Source organism: Heptranchias perlo, chromosome 26 (genome assembly GCF_035084215.1).
Source record: "Heptranchias perlo isolate sHepPer1 chromosome 26, sHepPer1.hap1, whole genome shotgun sequence".
Classification (NCBI taxonomy): Eukaryota; Metazoa; Chordata; class Chondrichthyes; order Hexanchiformes; family Hexanchidae; genus Heptranchias; species Heptranchias perlo.
Genome location: NC_090350.1, coordinates 43,449,199 through 43,467,692, shown reverse-complemented (window position 1 = coordinate 43,467,692; position 18,494 = coordinate 43,449,199). Strand labels below are relative to the sequence as shown.

The window sequence follows — 18,494 nt, the reverse complement described above, 5'->3', positions numbered from 1 at the left end:
AATGCGTAGGCTTCGAGGAACTCCTGAACATTTACCTGAGGAAGGAGGAAGCCTCCGAAAGCTTGTGAAGTTAAAATAAAATTGCTGGACTATAACTTGGTGTTGTAAAATTGTTTACAATTGTCAACCCCAGTCCATCACCGGCATCTCCACATCATGACTCCTAACTTGGTGAGAACTCCCCCCGCAGGGTTCATGCTGAGACATTCATGCACAATTTCACTTTAGTTTTTAATCTGCAATTAAGGAGATGGTGTCACTGTCCCTTTAAATGAAATTCCAATCTGCTCGAATTTGCCTTTCACATTCCCACTGATATATTTATTGCTGTTTGAGGGAGGAGCGATCTTCTCCTGGTTGGCTGTGCTCCGATGAGCTGGGAATCCGTAAGGGGGAGATGAGAGACTGAATCAGGCAGACAGGGCCAGTGAGCAGCACTCGCAGCCAGAGACTACGGTATATGAAAACAAGTAGGTTTCAGGAGCCTAGCCCTTGACTACAGACAGTTCTGTCCGGGTGCTCAGAGCGGTAAGTGTCCGTTTCTACCTTCCTATGTTTAGTACTGAGCAGCACATAGTGAACATGTCATAGTTTCTATAGCAGATTAACCAGTAACTCTTTGTTCCGATGCACCTGCCAATCAGAGTTTTGCATGAAAACAGCCCTCTTTGTTCAGGAATGTTGCCATGTTGGACCCAGGGCTCTGAGATCGATGTCCTTAGTCCTTTATGTCTGGACTTACAGAACTGGACCAGTGTTTGAGAGGAAGGAACACCTCAGATCTTTGAACTCTCAGGGTCACGGTTGAGCAGGTGTGTTAAATGTCACACACTGGGTCACGCAATGGATCACACACTGGGTCACATACTGGGTCACGCAATGGATCACACACTGGGTCACACACTGGGTCACGCAATGGATCACACACTGGGTCACATACTGGGTCACGCAATGGATCACACACTGGGTCACACACTGGATCACGCAATGGATCACACACTGGGTCACACACTGGGTCACGCAATGGATCACACACTGGGTCACGCAATGGATCACACACTGGGTCACGCAATGGATCACACACTGGGTCACACACTGGGTCACGCAATGGATCACACACTGGATCACACACTGGGTCACAGGATCATAACATCAGACCTGTTCCTCGGAAGGTGATACTTGGTTTGACAGACATCAGCATTAGATTTTCTAACATTCTGGAAAAAGCATGTTGTTTGTAGCCTCAGCCGTCGGGTGGAGGAGGAGAGAGGTGGGGGGAGGAGGAGGGGGAATGTGTTGGTGCAACCGTGGAGAGGAGGAGGAGGAGGGGGGGAGGAGGAGGGGGGATGTGTTGGTGCAACCGTGGAGAGGAGGAGGAGGAGGGGGGGAGGAGGAGGGGGGATGTGTTGGTGCAACCGTGGAGTGGTGGAGGAGGAGGAGGGGGAGGAGGAGGGGGGATGCGTTGGTGCAGCCGCCGGGTGGGGGGTCAGTATCCAACTCACTGCAACGTCCCATTCCGAAGTCACCGACTGTTTTAAGATCACCTCCCCGTGGACAGATGGAGCCCAATGTAAAAGGAACTGATTAAAGCGGCTGGTCTTCCTCTTTATTCCGAGTCAATGTATTATTCAATATGTATAAATGCGTAGGCTTCAAGGAGATCCTGAAACATTTACCTGAGGAAGGAGAAAATCTCCGAAAGCTTGTGAATTTAAAATAAAATTGCTGGACTATAACTTGGTGTTGTAAAATTGTTTACAAAAGATTCCCTGTAACTAAGGACCAAGTGATTAGACTTTGAATGTCAGTCTGGAGCTGGTGCACCTGGTGAGAAGCCAGCACTGGTTGTCATGGGAACCTGTGCCTATGTGTAGTTCAATTTATGAAATGTAATGATCTTTATTGATTGATAATTAATGACTGACTGATAATTCCAGCACAGTGCGACCATGATTTTCAGTGTTTTGATGTTAAAAGGTCCCAATAACGTCACTGACAGGAGTTAGTAATCGAGCTTCGGTCACTTTTCTCATTGGAATCCTGTTGAGCACCTCAGTCACCCTCGGCCGAGCAGGAGATTTAAGACAAGACAGAAAGTTTCAGTTTGTTTCGAGGACTCTGAGCTCAGGGACAGTGGAGCTCATGCAGACAGCCCTCTGTATATTTACAATCACATATTAGAGGTTGCAGTGTTGAGAAGGATCAATGGGAGTTTGATTACTAAGCAAGAGCCAATGACCTCGCCTCGACCATAGGGACAGGAGGAGGCCATTCAGCCCCTCGAGCGTGTTCCGCCATTCAATTAGATCACGATAGATCTGTATCTTAACTCATTTACTCGCCTTTGCTCCATATCCCTGATAGCCTTACCTAAAAAATCCGTCCATCTCACTCTTGTTCCAGTTGACCCCCAGCATTCACAGCTTTTTGGGGGAGAGAGCTCCAGATTCCCACTCCCCTTTGTGTGAAGAAATGCTTCCTGACATCACCCCTGAACGGCCTGGCTCTAATTTTAAGGTTCTGCCCCCTTGTTCTGGATTCTCCCACCAGAGGAAATAGTTTCTCTATCCACCCTATCAAATCCTTTAATCATCTCAAACCCCTCGATTAGATCACCCCTTAATCTTCTATACTCGAGGGAATACAAGCCTAGTCTGTGTAACCTGTCCTCATGATTCAACCCTTTTAGCCCCGGTATTATTCTGGTGAATCTGGACCCCCCCCCCCCACACAAGGCCAATCTATCCCGAGGTCCCTCACGGCTCCCGCTTGTTTATGAATGAACCACAGTTCAAAGGGTGCACAAAACCTAATGTGTCTCCGCCCTCCGCCCTCCCCATGTCTGCAGTGGGTGAAAGTGCTGCCCAGGTTCAATGCCAGCCCTGTGCTGCACACGTTGCCCAGAGCTGTGAGGAGAGTTGTCCTCAGTGCCCCGAGCGAGAGAGGGGGGAAACCAGCCGGCCTCCCGCTCCTGAGGCTAATCCAGCAGCGTCTGTATTAACATGGTGAATGGAACAGGGCTGGACACAGGATGGGGGGGGGGGGGGGAGTGTGTGTGGGGGGGGGGGGGGAGTGTGTGTGGGGGGGGGAGGGGAGTGTGTGTGTGTGGGGGGGGGGAGTGTGTGTGGGGGGGGGGAGTGTGTGGGGGGGGGAGTGTGTGGGGGGGGGGAGTGAGTGGGGGGGGGAGTGTGTGGGTGGGGGGAGTGTGTGTGGGGGGGGGAGTGTGTGTGGGGGGGGGGGAGTGTGTGTGTGGGGGGGGGAGTGTGTGGGGGGGGGAGTGTGTGGGGGGGGGAGTGTGTGGGGGGGGGAGTGTGTGGGGGGGGGGAGTGTGTGGGGGGGGGGAGTGTGTGTGGGGGGGGGAGTGTGTGTGGGGGGGGGAGTGTGTGTGTGGGGGGAGGGGAGTGTGTGTGTGGGGGGGGGAGTGTGTGTGTGGGGGGGGGGAGTGTGTGTGGGGGGGGGAGTGTGTGTGGGGGGGGGAGTGTGTGTGTGTGGGGGGGGGAGTGTGTGTGGGGGGGGAGGGGAGTGTGTGTGTGGGGGGGGGAGTGTGTGTGTGGGGGGGGGAGTGTGTGTGGGGGGGGAGTGTGTGTGTGGGGGGGGGAGTGTGTGTGGGGGGGGAGTGTGTGTGTGGGGGGGGAGTGTGTGTGGGGGGGGAGGGGAGTGTGTGTGGGGGGGGGGAGTGTGTGTGTGTGTGGGGGGGGGAGTGTGTGTGGGGGGGGGGGAGTGTGTGTGTGGGGGGGGGAGTGTGTGTGTGGGGGGGGGGAGTGTGTGTGTGGGGGGGGGAGTGTGTGTGTGGGGGGGGGGAGTGTGTGTGTGGGGGGGGTGTGTGTGTGTGTGGGGGGGGGGGAGTGTGTGTGTGGGGGGAGGGGAGTGTGTGTGGGGGGGGGGGAGTGTGTGTGTGGGGGGGGGGGAGTGTGTGTGTGGGGGGGGGAGTGTGTGTGTGTGGGGGGGGGGAGTGTGTGTGTGGGGGGGGGGGGAGTGTGTGTGTGGGGGGGGGAGTGTGTGTGTGTGGGGGGGGGAGTGTGTGTGTGTGGGGGGGGGAGTGTGTGTGGGGGGGGGGGAGTGTGTGTGTGGGGGGGGGAGTGTGTGTGTGTGGGGGGGGAGTGTGTGTGTGGGGGGGGAGTGTGTGTGTGGGGGGGGGGAGTGTGTGTGTGGGGGGGGTGTGTGTGTGTGTGGGGGGGGGGGAGTGTGTGTGTGGGGGGAGGGGAGTGTGTGTGGGGGGGGGGGAGTGTGTGTGTGGGGGGGGGGGAGTGTGTGTGTGGGGGGGGGGAGTGTGTGTGTGGGGGGGGGGAGTGTGTGTGTGTGGGGGGGGGGGAGTGTGTGTGTGGGGGGGGGGAGTGTGTGTGTGGGGGGGGGGAGTGTGTGTGTGGGGGGGGGGGGAGTGTGTGTGTGGGGGGGGGGAGTGTGTGTGTGGGGGGGGGGAGTGTGTGTGTGGGGGGGGGGAGTGTGTGTGTGGGGGGGGGGAGTGTGTGTGTGGGGGGGGGGAGTGTGTGTGTGGGGGGGGGGAGTGTGTGTGGGGGGGGGGGGGAGTGTGTGTGTGGGGGGGGGGGAGTGTGTGTGTGTGGGGGGGGGAGTGTGTGTGTGGGGGGGGGGGGAGTGTGTGTGGGGGGGGGAGTGTGTGTGTGGGGGGGGGAGTGTGTGTGTGGGGGGGGGAGTGTGTGTGTGGGGGGGGGGAGTGTGTGTGGGGGGGGGAGTGTGTGTGTGGGGGGGGAGTGTGTGTGGGGGGGGGGGGAGTGTGTGTGGGGGGGGGGAGTGTGTGTGTGGGGGGGGGGGAGTGTGTGTGGGAGTGTGGGGGGGGGCAGTGGGGGGGGGAGTGTGGGAGTGTGGGGGGGGGGCAGTGGGGGAGTGTGTGGGGGGGGGGGAGTGTGTGTGGGAGTGTGGGGGGGGGCAGTGCCATGAGCTGAGTTTTCCCGCTCTCCGGCCTCTCCTGGTTTCACTCAGTTTTCCATCATTCACAATGTTGACCAGGACACTCGGAGAACTTTGAATCCAGGCACGGGATCCTGAACATCCACCTGAGAGCCGCTGGACTCCAACCTGGTCCCGGGGCCGGGCTCTGCACAGACCCCCCGCCTGGAATGTTTTACTGGGAGGGGGGCAGCAGGTCAATGCTGGAGGCTGACTGCCGATTGCAGCATTAGACTCACTGCAACTCACCTTCCCCACACTGGCTTCATTATCCCGGAATCAGCAGCAATTCAGCCTCATTTACACAGTGAGGTATTTGTAATTGGTTTAATGACTGTTACTGTACGGAAAGGGGAAGGAGCAGTGATTGGAGGGAAACCTGTGATTTGAGGGCCTGAGGGGAACCCTCCTCTGCTCCTTAATGTTTGAGAGACTCGTTTCCACAGTCCAGGGCGAGAGAGACAGCACTGGATCAGTGAAAGGTGAAACGAGAAAAACAGTCAAATTAATTATTGATTTAAAAAATAGACCGGGGGAGGAGGGGGGGCTCTGGGGGAGGCCTGCAAACCCCAGTTTTGTTTGCTCCACACTCCCTCTGAGTGCAGGTTTCCACTGGGAGTGAGCGAGCACTGAATTTACACCCAATATCCCAGCAGGAGTCCGGAGAGGAGAAACCAGAAAAAGGACGAAAAAACTTTTAAAAGATGTAAAGGGCAATAATGGGTTTAATGGTGTTTGCAGTGAGTGAAGGGGTGAAAGGTTAACTACCTGGCTGTCTCAGGCTGGGTGTTGGGCAGGTTCCCCTCCAATCACTGCTCCTTCTTATTTCCGTACAGTAACAGTCATTAAACCAATTACAAATACCTCACTGTGTAAATGAGGCTGAATTGCTGCTGATTCCGGGATAATGAAGCCAGTGTGGGGAAGGTGAGTTGCAGTGAGTCTAATGCTGTAATCGGCAGTCAGCCTCCAGCATTGACCTGCGCAGCACGAACACCAAAACCAAACCAGTCCCACCGGCCAACGTTCACTGGAAACTTCCACAACACGGTTTGCATTTGAATTGTTTTTGCAGCAGCGACAGACTCTCCTGAACTGGGACCTGTTCTGTGTCTGAACTTTACTAAAGTGAAGACCTCCTTCTGGAGACCATGGTCACCACGTCCATGATTGTCGGATTGGTCGTGACGCCCATGGGCTGGGTTTTGGTGCTGGCCGGGACCGTTGCTCCTCAGTGGAGGGAACTTTCTCAAAGGCCCGGCTATCCACCCGATAGCTACTTCTATGACGGACTGTGGGAGACCTGCAGAGAGTCAATAACCACCAGCTCCAGAGACTGCAATCAACTATCGGACGAGATTGCGGCTTCATGGCTTACCCAGCTGAACCGAGCCCTGTGCCTATTGTCTGTCTTGCTGGCCATCTTGGGCTACCTTGTGGCTCAGGCAGGGGTCAGATGGTGGACAGAAGGGCCCAGCCCCAACCTGGCCGCACTGGGCGGGGTGCTGATAGTCCTCTCGGGGGCAGCCTGCTTGGCTCCTGTTTCCTACGTTGGGTACAGGCTGGTGAGGACAATTCAAGACCCACTAGTTCCCCCTGCAGATAAGTATCAGCTGGGGACATGCCTGTACCTGGGCTGGTTTGGGGGGTCGGCGGAGCTGTTGGGTGGGATAACACTCATGTGCAATTTGAAGTGTTCCTGCAGGAAACCGAGCTCCGCTCGTGAACGGAATCATTATTCTGGACCTGGTTAGGTGCTTTGATAACCGAGTAAACACATTATAGGAGCTGCGTTTTACTGTTAACGTAATTGTATTTTATCTGTTGGTGAGTTAATGAAGTAGAAGGGAACTTTAATTAAATCAAGCTGCAATTCTTGCAGCGGAAACTATCTGATCAGTTCACTGTAAACACGAGCATCATTTCAAAAATTAAACTATCTGAAAAGGCTGTTTGTTATTGTGTAGAAAGTGTTTAATGAGGACAGTCCCGCCCATTAAATTGCTATTTCTTAACGTGAACAGTAAGAGCCTGAGTCTGAATTATTGGTGGGTGTGAATTGACTGACTAGACACGTTCAGCTGCGATCAGTGCGTCTCCTCCATTCATTCCGTCTCCTCCACATTGGGTTTTAAAACCAAACGAAAAACGAAAGCACCAGGAACCAAAGTGAAATCCAGGAGTTTGGATTTGGAATTCCTGATTCATATCCCGCGATTGGATCCAGATTTAAAGTTTCAATTCAGATTAGCCAGTCAGTCTGATATGACCGATGGTATCTGATTGACCAGTGATATGGTCGGTCTGTGACCGGCTCGGTAACCGGTCACATCTGACTGACCGACCAGTCGCTCCTCACTGCCAGATGAGCCAAGATCAGCAGAGAAGAGAGACCGACTGCTGATTAAACACGCGCTTCATTCCTTTCTTCCGAATCCTTTTTATAAATGTTTGAAAATGAAACAAGGCAGTGAGTGGAATGTGATGGAGAAACTCTGACTCAATTCCCACCTTCTGATTTTTAATTTTCTTTTGTCAGTTCAAATCAAGCCAGAAAAAATATCGCTGCTCCTCATTTGATTACAATTTTACAACACCTCTCTGTCTGAACACTGTGATTGCCTTGGCAACGGGCAGTTGGAAAGACTATCTGTAATCATCAGGTATTGTTCTGTGATTTATAAATGCGAGAGGTTCGAGGATTTCATTTCCACATTCACCTGACGAAGGAGGAAGCCTCCGAAAGCTTGTGAATTTCAAATAAAATTGCTGGACTATAACTTGGTGTAAAATTGTTTACAATTGTCAACCCCAGTCCATCACCGGCATCTCCACATCATGGCCTCATTTGATTGTAAGAGTCTCACAGATTAAAGTGAAAGGCTGAGTCAGGAAAATAACCAGCAGATTATTACTGGAGTGTGTACATTGTTCCCCAGTCACTGATTTCTGATGTTTTTGCTGCACCAGCAGTTTGTGAATTAATACTGCACTCTGGGATGTTTCACCATCAGAATCACAGCGAGGCGATGAGGTGTAAACACACAATCCGATCATTCACCTCCAATGTACACAGGGGAGGGGGAGAGCCCACTCTGAATCCGCGGACACTCTCACACTGACTCCACTCCAATCTCTGGCCTCTGTCGAGCTGATTTCATCACTTTACACAAAGGATGGCGAATGTTTGGGTCGCACAGGTTCGCAGTGGGGCAGAGAGTGCGGGAAATGCAAGGCAGATTTGGATAGATATTTAGGGGAGTGGGTGGTTGAGATGATTAGTTTATGGGACCGGCTGGATGGGATGTGAGGTCTTTCCAGGTTCTGATCAAAGCCTTTCTCCTTCACCCCCCTGAATCCTTGGCTCTGAACCCACTCTCAGTTCTGGGTGACAGACATCCAATTCTCCTCGCTGCTTTTTAAAAGAATAATGAACCCATTTAATTTAATTGCCAATAATCTCCACTAAAATACGGCAGAGGAGAATCAGACAATCTCACAATGTGACCCAACAGCCCGGCCGCGGCTTCCAGATGGAAAACAGCACCCCCCCCCACTCACCCGTCAACCCCCCCCACTCACCCGTCAACCCCCCCCACTCACCCGTCACCCCCCCCCCACTCACCCGTCACACCCCCCACTCACCCGTCAACCCCCCCACTCACCCGTCACCCCCCCCCCACTCACCCGTCACCCCCCCCACTCACCCGTCACCCCCCCCCACTCACCCGTCACCCCCCCCACTCACCCGTCCCCCCCCCCACTCACCCGTCACCCCCCCCCACTCACCCGTCACCCCCCCCCCACTCACCCGTCACCCCCCCCACTCACCCGTCACCCCCCCCACTCACCCGTCCCCCCCCCCACTCACCCGTCACCCCCCCCACTCACCCGTCACCCCCCCCCACTCACCCGTCACCCCCCCCCACTCACCCGTCACCCCCCCCCCCACTCACCCGTCACCCCCCCCACTCACCCGTCACCCCCCCCACTCACCCGTCACCCCCCCCCACTCACCCGTCACCCCCCCCCCCCACTCACCCGTCACCCCCCCCACTCACCCGTCACCCCCCCCACTCACCCGTCACCCCCCCCCTCCCCCAGGACTCTCATCCCTCAATGATCTCTGATCTCAGAAAATAAAAGTTACTCAGTGACAGACAGACACCTCCAGGTGGGTGAGGGGGGGGGGGGGGTGAGTGAGTGGGGGGGTGACGGGGGGGTGATGGGCTGACGGGTGGAGTGAGTGGGGGTGATGGGCTGACGGGTGGGTGGGGGGGGTGAGTGGGGGTGATGGGCTGACGGGTGGGTGGGGGGTGATTAAATAAATAGGAGAAATCACTGATTCATTCATCAGATATTTCAGAAAATGAGAGATGAAAGGACCAGGACACTGGAAGGAAATTAAATAAACTGATAATGGGATGCTGAGATGATGTGAAACCAAGTTCATGGAGAGAGAGAAATTACAAATAATTAATAGGAAGGAAATCGCAAAAAGGGAAATGAAACAAAAAATCAGAGAAAATCATTCCAGGAGATAAAGAATCTTTGGGTCAGGGCAGGGACAGTCGATTATTACTGAGTGGGTCACTCCCAGGGCAGTCCCTGTGACTCCACCCCACCTACAGCCGATCGTCATTGGGAGTGGGAGATGAAATCAGGATGGAATTAATTATCCTTAAAGACATCACTGTATGAAGGAGGACATTGCATGAAGTGGCAGTGAGGGTGAGTGTAGATCGATGGAGGGCCCGCCCTGTAACCCCCTCCCCACAGCCCAGTGTCGAGTCTGGAGAGCTGAGGTTCCTCCTTCTTTGTTCTTTGTCCTGGTCCTTTCATTTCAAGTTCATGATTCTCCGATATTTCAGAAAGCGAATCATTGATTTATTCTGTGTATTTAATTCTTTAATTGCCACCTGCCCCTTTGTTTTTTCTTAACCTGGTTTAATTTTTTTTCAAAAAATATACTTTATTCATAAAACTTGCAGCAATACATACAATACAGTTGTCCTATCCCGTTCCAAACGTGCACAATACAGATTATACAATTTGCAGGTTACATCGAGTACAGTTCAATGAACACATTGTACATAATTACAGTTCATGACACTCGAGGATGCCTCATTGCATTACACTCAATACAGATTATTGATTACAGATTCATTACAGGTACATTACATCAATTTGAATTTTACATTCTGCCCAGGGTTTTTTTTCCCTGATTGCAGCCCCTCGGTATACAATGGCGGGAAGGCTCTAAACGATTGCCTTTCCTCACAGAGCCTTTGCGGCGGCCGCACCCATCCTCAGTGCGTCCCTGAGCACGTAGTCCTGGACATTGGAATGTGCCAGTCTGCAACACTCGGTCAAGGACAGCTCCTTGCACTGGAAGACCAGCAAGTTTCGGGCAGACCAAAGGGCGTCTTTCACCGAGTTGATGGTCTTCCAGCAGCAGCTGATGTCCGTCTCGGTGTGCGTCCCCGGGAACAGCCCGTAGAGCACAGAATCCTGTGTTACGGAACTGCTCGGGACGAACCTGGACAGATACCACTGCATCTCTCTCCAGACCTTCTTTACAAAGGCACATTCCAGAAGGAGATGGGTGACGGTCTCGTCTCCACCGCAGCCTCCTCTGGGACAGTGCGCGGTGGCGCTGAGAGTCCGGGAGTGCATGAAGGATCTGATGGGAAGGGCCTTTCTCACCACCAGCCAAGCTTGGTCTTGGTGCTTGTTTGAAAGCTCTGGTGATGAGGCGTTCTGCCAAATGACATTGACAGTCTGCTCGGGGAACCAACCGACAGGATCCACCATCTCCTTTTCCCGCAGGGTCTCGAGGACGTTATGTGCGGACCACTTGCTGATCGCCTTGTGGTCAAAGGTGCTTTTCCACGAAGGACAGGTGGGGCGGAACGGTCCAACTGGACGGAGCGTTCCATGTCAGCGTGGCCAGGCCCATCCTTCTCAACACCGGGGACAGGTAGAACCTCAGCACGTAGTGACACTTGTGTTTGTGTACCGAGGATCTATGCACAGCTTGATGCAGCTGCACACAAAGGTGGCCATCAGGATGAGGGCCACGTTGGGCACGCCGTGCCCCCCTTTCTCTGGAGATTTGTACATCGTGACCCTGCGGACACGGCCCATTTTTGATCTCCAGACAAAGCGGAAGATGGCTCGGGTGACTGTCGCGGCGCAGGAGCGAGGTATGGACCAGACCTGTGCCACGTACAGCAACACCGAGAGCACCTCGCACCTGATGACCAGGCTCTTGCCCACGATCGAGAGGGATCGTCGATCCCACAGTCCCAGTTTCCGCTTGACCTTGGCAATACGCTCCTCCCAGTTTTTGGTGCACGCCCCGGCCCCCCTGAACCAGATCCCCAGCACCTTCAGGTAATGCGACCTGACGGTGAAGGGGACAAAGGATCGGTCGGTCCAGTTCCCAAAGAACGTGGCCTCGCTCTTGCTACGATTTACCCTGGCCCCCGAGGCCAGTTCGAACTGGTTGCAGATGCTCATCAATCTGCGGACTGAGAGCTGATCCGAGCAAAAGACAGCGACGTCGTCCATGTACAGGGAGGCCTTGACCTGAGTACCTCTGCTGCCTGGGATCGTCACCCCTCTTATGCCCGCATCCCTCCTAATGGACTCGGCAAAGGGTTCGATGCAACACACGAACAAGACGGAGGAGAGAGGACAGCCCTGCCTGACTCCAGATTTGATCGGGAAGCTTTCTGATTCCCACCCGTTGATTGAAACTGCGCTACTGATGTTTGTGTAGAGCAGTTGGATCCAATTGCGGATTCCCTCCCCAAACCCCATTTTGGAGAGCACGTCCATCATGTACGTGTGGGGTATTCTGTCAAAGGCCTTCTCCTGGTCCAGGCTGATGAGGCAGGTGTTCACCCCCCTGTCCTGTACGTAGGCGATTGTATCCCTGAGTAGCGCCAGGCTATCAGCCGGGTACGGCACAGGTCTGATCGGGGTGGATCACCACCTCCAGGGCTGACTTGACCCGATTGACGATGACCTTGGACAGAATTTTGTAGTCCACGTTAAGTAGTGAGATGGGTCACCAGTTTTTGATTTCTTCCCTCTCCCCCTTCCGTTTGTAGATGAGGGTGATGATGCCTTTCCTCATGGAGTCTGACATGCTGCCTGCCAGGAGCATACCCCCGTACACTTCCAGCAGGTCTGGGCCTATCCAGTCCCACAGAGCCGAGTACAACTCCACCGGTAAGCCGTCACTTCCGGGGGTCTTACTCTTCTCGAAGGAACGGACGGCCTTTGTCAGTTCGTCCAGAGTTAGCGGGTGATCCAGACTCTCCCGCTTGCTGTCGTCTAGAACCTCCGTGATAGACGACAAGAAGGACTGGGAGGCCGCGCTGTCTGTGGGCTTCGCGTCGTACAGTCCGGCATAAAAGGATTTGCAGATCCTCAGTATGTCGGGCTGCGAGGACGTGACCGAGCCGTCCTCTTCCTTCAGGCTACTGATCACAGAGCTCTCTCTCTGCACCTTTTGGAAGAAGAAACGCGAGCAAGTCTCGTCCTGCTCCACGGAGCGGACTCTGGACCGGAAGATGATCTTGGAGGCCTCGGAGGCAAAGAGCGAGGCTTGCTGGTCCTTCACCTCTGAGTTCCTCCCCGACATCGATCCCCATCGACTGCAGCAGGAGAAGATTCTGCATGCTTTTCTGGAGTCGGGACGTTTCCCTCTGCCCCTCTCACCTTCTGAACACCTTTTGAGGATGAAGAGCCTGGGCGTACACGTTGTTCAGCTGGAGCGGAGCGTTTTTGTACATTACGTCTGCTACGAGGAGACGGCCCCCCCACCACCTCCTTTACTTCGGTGATGGTGAAGTTGCCTCCCCGCAGCAGAACCCCCAGGCCGGAGGCACGGCAATCGTTGCCTCCCGACCAGATCGACGGCCCGTGGGCCCACCGCTGCGACCGTTGCCGGTAATTGTTGAGATGCGGCAGGCCGCACTCCTGCAAGAACAGCAGGTCGCTCTTGACCTTGGCCAGGTAGTCCAAGGTCGACACACATCGCGTCGTGCATTTAACGCTACGCACGTTAATGGACGCGACTTTCAGACCCATTTTAACAACAGTTTAAAGTCTCACCCGACAGTCCGTTTGCTGTTTCCAGCTCTTGGCCGTGTCCCTGCATCCAGGTGATCTGTGCAAAGTGTTCCACGCTCCCTGAGCTGTGGTACGAGTCCTGTTCTGCCTCAGAGAGGGGGTTGTCGTTCCAACGGGATGACATGGGCGGGGTGGTTTCGGGTGGAGAGCCTGTGTGATCCTCGATCAGTTGGGGCTCCTCGTTGTTGCTGCTCCCGGTGTCCCGGAGCCGTTCCTCGCTCTCTGCGGTGTGCTCCCGGTTTCCCGGAGCCGTTCCTCGCTCTCTGCGGTGTGCTCCCGGTTTCCCGGAGCCGTTCCTCGCTCTCTGCGGTGTGCTCCCGGTGTCCCGGAGCCGTTCCTCGCTCTCTGCGGTGTGCTCCCGGTTTCCCGGAGCCGTTCCTCGCTCTCTGCGGTGCTGCTCCCGGTTTCCCGGAGCCGTTCCTCGCTCTCTGCGGTGTGCTCGCGGTGTCCCGGAGCCGTTCCTCGCTCTCTGCGGTGTGCTCGCGGTGTCCCGGAGCCGTTCCTCGCTCTCTGCGGTGTGCTCCCGGTGTCTCGGAGCCGTTCCTCGCTCTCTGCGGTGTGCTCCCGGTGTCCCGGAGCCGTTCCTCGCTCTCTGCGGTGTGCTCCCGGTGTCCCGGAGCCGTTCCTCGCTCTCTGCGGTGTGCTCCCGGTGTCCCGGAGCCGTTCCTCGCTCTCTGCGGTGTGCTCCCGGTGTCCCGGAGCCGTTCCTCGCTCTCTGCGGTGTGCTCCCGGTGTCCCGGAGCCGTTCCTCGCTCTCTGCGGTGTGCTCCCGGTGTCCCGGAGCCGTTCCTCGCTCTCTGCGGTGTGCTCCCGGTGTCCCGGAGCCGTTCCTCGCTCTCTGCGGTGTGCTCCCGGTGTCCCGGAGCCGTTCCTCGCTCTCTGCGGTGTGCTCCCGGTGTCCCGGAGCCGTTCCTCGCTCTCTGCGGTGTGCTCCCGGTGTCCCGGAGCCGTTCCTCGCTCTCTGCGGTGTGCTCCCGGTGTCCCGGAGCCGTTCCTCGCTCTCTGCGGTGTGCTCCCGGTGTCCCGGAGCTGGTGTGCGCTGGGCACTTTGCTGCTGCCGGCGTCCCAGAGCTGGAGGTGTTGTTGCTCCCAGTGTTCTGGAGATGGGGGCTGTCGATCGCGTCGCTGTAGCGCCAGGCTATCAGAGATCTTCCTGCCGGGTACAGCGCAGGTCTGATTGGGGCGGACTTGACCTGATTGGCGATGACCTTGGACAGGATTTTGTAGTCCACGTTAAGCAGTGAGATGGGTCGCCAATTTTTGATTTCTTCCCTCTCCCCCTTCTGCTTGTAGATGAGGGTGATGATGCCTTTCCTCATGGAGTCTGACACGCTGCCTGCCAGGAGCAGATGTTTTGACGCTTTCGATAAGAAGCCTGGCTGCCTCGTGCCTGTCGTCCCTCCTCGTCAGACGCGGGGTAGTCGCTATAGTCCGCCTGCGACTCGAGCGCTCTTTTACCCCTGCTTGCAGAGTCGGCAGGAGCTCGTTTCCTTTCCTCTGGCTTCCTCTTTCTGTTCTTCTTGCTCACAAGCTGCCATTCTTCCTCTGCTGCCTCCTCGTTCATGGACTCTGTCTTCTGGTGGGGAGGCTCGGAGCTGGGTGTCGGGGTCTGGTAGTTTTCGGCTTGACTCTTTCCTCGCTCCTTGTCTTCCTGGGTCGGGGTCTTCTCACAGGGGGTCACGCCGGGGCGAGGATTCTTGGCCTACTTTGGGGCAGCCTTGCTTGTTGCCCCCTCCTCCTCCTCTGTTGTGTTGCTCTTGGCCGCCTGGGCGTAGCTGAAGCTGCGTTTGGGGCAGACCTGTAGAGATGGCCTTCCAGCCCGCACAGGTTGCAGCGCTTGCTCTCCTTGCAGTCCTTAGTCTGGTGCCCTTCCTGCTTGCAGTTCTTGCAGACGGTTGCAGTGCAGGAGGCCGCCACGTGGCCGGATTTGCCGCAGGTGCGACAGACTCTGGGTTGCCCCACGTACATGATGTACCCTCGACTTCCTCCGATGGCGAGGCTGGAGGGGGCGGAGGATGTTGCCGTGGGCGTCCATTCTCAACATTGCCGTGACCTCCCTCTTACTGGTCCAGATCTCAAAGCTTTCGTTGACGTCGACGCTGTTCTCCGCCCTGTTGACGTATCTGGCGAGGAACGTCAGCACATCGATGACCGGGACGTGTGGGTTGTACATGTGGACAATCAGCTTGCGATTCCTCTGCGTTGGGAGGGTGAAGAGCGGCTCCGCAGTGAGAATCGCCAGCGGTCCTTCACTTCCCTTCTCCTTGAACACCTGAAGAAACTTCTGGCATCCAGCGATGGTCTTGAAGGTGACATCGAAATATCCGCTGCGAGGGAAATCCTGTAGGCAGAAGATGTCCGCTGCTTTGAATCCACAGCAATCGAACAAAACTCGTTTCACAAAAAACACACAATCCATTGGCGTAACGTTTTCAACTGTCTTTACCATCACCCTGACGCGGTTTCGCACACCATGGCCGAGTGCCCGCGTGCCCTTCACTGCCATTGCAGTATTGATGTCGTCACTAGGCAAATTTGGGGGCGGAGCTAACACACAAATAGACCAATCGCAGCAAAGTCCACACTTTGCAAGCGCATGAGGTCGCAGCCAGCGTTCCAATCCGCTCAGATCCAAATAAACCCGAATAGGAACACACTTGATCTGAGCCAAAAGACCGAGAAGCGAAACCTGGTTTAATTTGTTTTATTTCTGGTGATTGTTGGGAGCAGGTTTTACCCAAACTCTACCTGATGCTTTCTGACTCCAGCCTGGTGGGTACCCCATTCATTCATATATACTGTGGACAACCAGCCATATCCCTCCCTCCCTTCAGTGTCGCCTCAGGAAACTTATAATATATAACAGTGTGTGACCAGCTGGAACACAATGAACATGTCGATTACTGGTGTAATGTGGCAGGCGGTTTTAATGGATTTTAAATAGCACTTTTTATTGGCCCAGTTTTATTGTGCGGATGAGCTCCCGACCCCATAATCCGCTCCATCACCAAGACCTCCATAACATCACTCGTCTCCGCCCTGCCTCAGCTCATCTGCTGAAACATTCATCCCTGCCTTTGTTACCTCCAGACTCGACTATTCCAATGCTCTCCTGTCTGCCTCTCATCTTCCACCCTCCATAAACTTGAGCTCATCCAAAAGTCTGCTGCCCGTATCCTAACTCGCACCAAGTCCCGTTCACCCATCACCCCTGTGCTCGCTGACCTACATTGGCCCCGGTCTGGCAACGGCACTTTTTTAAAAAAAAAATTCATCCTTGTTTTCAAATCCCTCCGTGGCCTCGCCCCCTCCCTATCTCTGTAACCTCCTCCAGCCCTACAACCCTCCGGGATCTCTGCGCTCCTCCAATTCTGGCCTCTTGCGCATCCCCGATTTTAATCGCTCCACCATTGGCGGCCGTGCCTTCAGCTGCCTGGGCCCTAAGCTCTGGAATTCCCTCCCTAAACCTCTCCGTCTCTCTACCTCTCTCTCTGCCTTTAAGACGCTCCTTAAAACCTACCTCTTTGACCAAGCTTTTGTTCACCTGTCCTAATATCTCATTATGTGGCTCAGTGTCAGATTTTGTTTGATAATCCCTCCTGTGAAGCCCCTTTTACTGCATTAAAGGCGCGATATAAATGGGAGGAGTTGTTGTTGGAACAGAGTTAAGTGTGGAAATCGGAGCTGTTGGTTTAACAGGCTGAGAGGGCAGGAGAAGGTCACTGCTGTTAGTGGCTGAGCCACCTTGGGGGGAGGCCTGGAGACTGACACTGATCTTCCTGGGCCTGGATGCTGCGAATGGGAAAGTTGAGCAGTTCCCTTCGGCCTGTGCCTGCCCGACTTTTCGATATTCGCTGCACTCAGACGATCCAATCGCCCCGGGCTCAGGAAGCCTCTTCCCCCTCGGAGCGGCGCGACTCAGAGGTGCGCGGGTCCCAGTCTCTCGGAGTCTCGTTCATTCACTCGCCCAGAACAGGAGAGTTTGTTTCCAAGTGCTCTTCATGATGTGCACTGACTGCCTCTCCTTGTTTAATCTCCCCACAGGTCGTGGTTGGGTCCCTGAGTCTCTGCAACATGCGAACCCCGCCCCTTATGATCATTGGGATCATCAGTGCTCCTGTCGGGCTGGTGTTGGTGTTTGTAGCAGTGTTGACACCGCACTGGAGACAGGGACCCATTAACCTGGGAAAGAACACGGCCACGAAGTCTGACGGACTGTGGGAGTCGTGCCTGGAACTGCAGGACACCAGGCAGTGCTGGCCAGTGACCACAGTGTACCAGAGGGACGAGATGGTGCAGTGGTCCCGGGCCCTGATGCTGAGCTCCCTCCTGGTGTGTGGGATGGGGATCATTGTGGCCAGTGTTGGGATTCGCTGCTGGATGGACTTCCCTCTTCGGAATGTCGCTGGAGCCAGTGGGATCGTCATTATCCTGGCCGGATGCCTGTGCATCACCCCACTCACCCTCTACATGGCCACCTTCCAGGAAATCAGCCCTGACACCCACACCCAGTACCAGATTGGGAGTTCGCTCTACTTTGGATGGGCAGGAAGCTGCATCGAGATCGTTGGTGGAATAGCCCTTGCCCTGAGCTTCAACTGTCCAACGTGTGAGAAGTGCAGAGAGTCACGACAAAACGCCAAAAGACCCTCCGAGGTTGATTACTAGAGCACCCCGCTGAGAAGGAGCCAATCCTCTGTTTCTAACAAGCTACTTTATACTAAGGACATGTTACATGTTAAGTTCAGTGTGACCGTGTGTCCATCCTCATCTAGTTGATAGCGTCAGTACACCAACCGTCAATCTATTCATTGTGATCAACTTACAACCAGTGACTCATAGGGTTGCCAACCCTCCCGGATTGTCCTGGAGTCTCCAAGAATTGAAGATTAATCTCCCGGACACTGGGAGCAAAAACCCAGCAGAAAAATTATATGGGCAATAAAAATAATAATTTCCTTTCCACACTTTTGTTTATTAGGTATAAAAATGTTGGTGATGGGAAAGAAAAGGTTGTTTGACTGACGGTCAAGAATCATTCAATCGGGTGAAGAAGAGTCTATTCGCTTTCTGATTGGCTGTGGGAAGGCGGGGCTCTGCAAGAATGGGCGTGTCGGGTGACCAATGGTGGGAGTGTGGGGGTGGGGCTCTGAGGATGGGCGTGGCAGGTGACCAATGGTGGGAGTGTGGGGGTGGGGCTCTGAGGATGGGCGTGGCAGGTGACCAATGGTGGGAGTGTGGGGGTGGGGCTCTGAGGATGGGCGTCTCGGGTGACCAATGGTGGGAGTGTGGGGGTGGGGCTCTGAGGATGGGCGTGGCAGGTGACCAATGGTGGGAGTGTGGGGGTGGGGCTCTGAGGATGGGCGTCTCGGGTGACCAATGGTGGGAGTGTGGGGGTGGGGCTCTGAGGATGGGCGTGGCAGGTGACCAATGGTGGGGGTGGG

At 55.2% G+C, this 18,494-nt stretch overlaps 2 protein-coding genes across 2 annotated transcripts; both read left to right on the top strand.

The window, feature by feature from the left end:
- Positions 1-381: 381 nt before the first annotated feature.
- LOC137342885 (claudin-23-like) lies at positions 382-18,013 on the top strand. The gene is made up of 2 exons (XM_068007059.1): positions 382-528; positions 17,095-18,013. Exon 2 carries the CDS (start codon positions 17,125-17,127, stop codon positions 17,716-17,718), a length of 594 nt encoding a protein of 197 aa, XP_067863160.1. The 5' UTR covers positions 382-528; positions 17,095-17,124; the 3' UTR covers positions 17,719-18,013.
- LOC137342884 (claudin-7-like) lies at positions 5,798-7,673 on the top strand. The gene has a single exon (XM_068007058.1). It carries the CDS (start codon positions 6,057-6,059, stop codon positions 6,657-6,659), a length of 603 nt encoding a protein of 200 aa, XP_067863159.1. The 5' UTR covers positions 5,798-6,056; the 3' UTR covers positions 6,660-7,673.
- Positions 18,014-18,494: the final 481 nt, after the last annotated feature.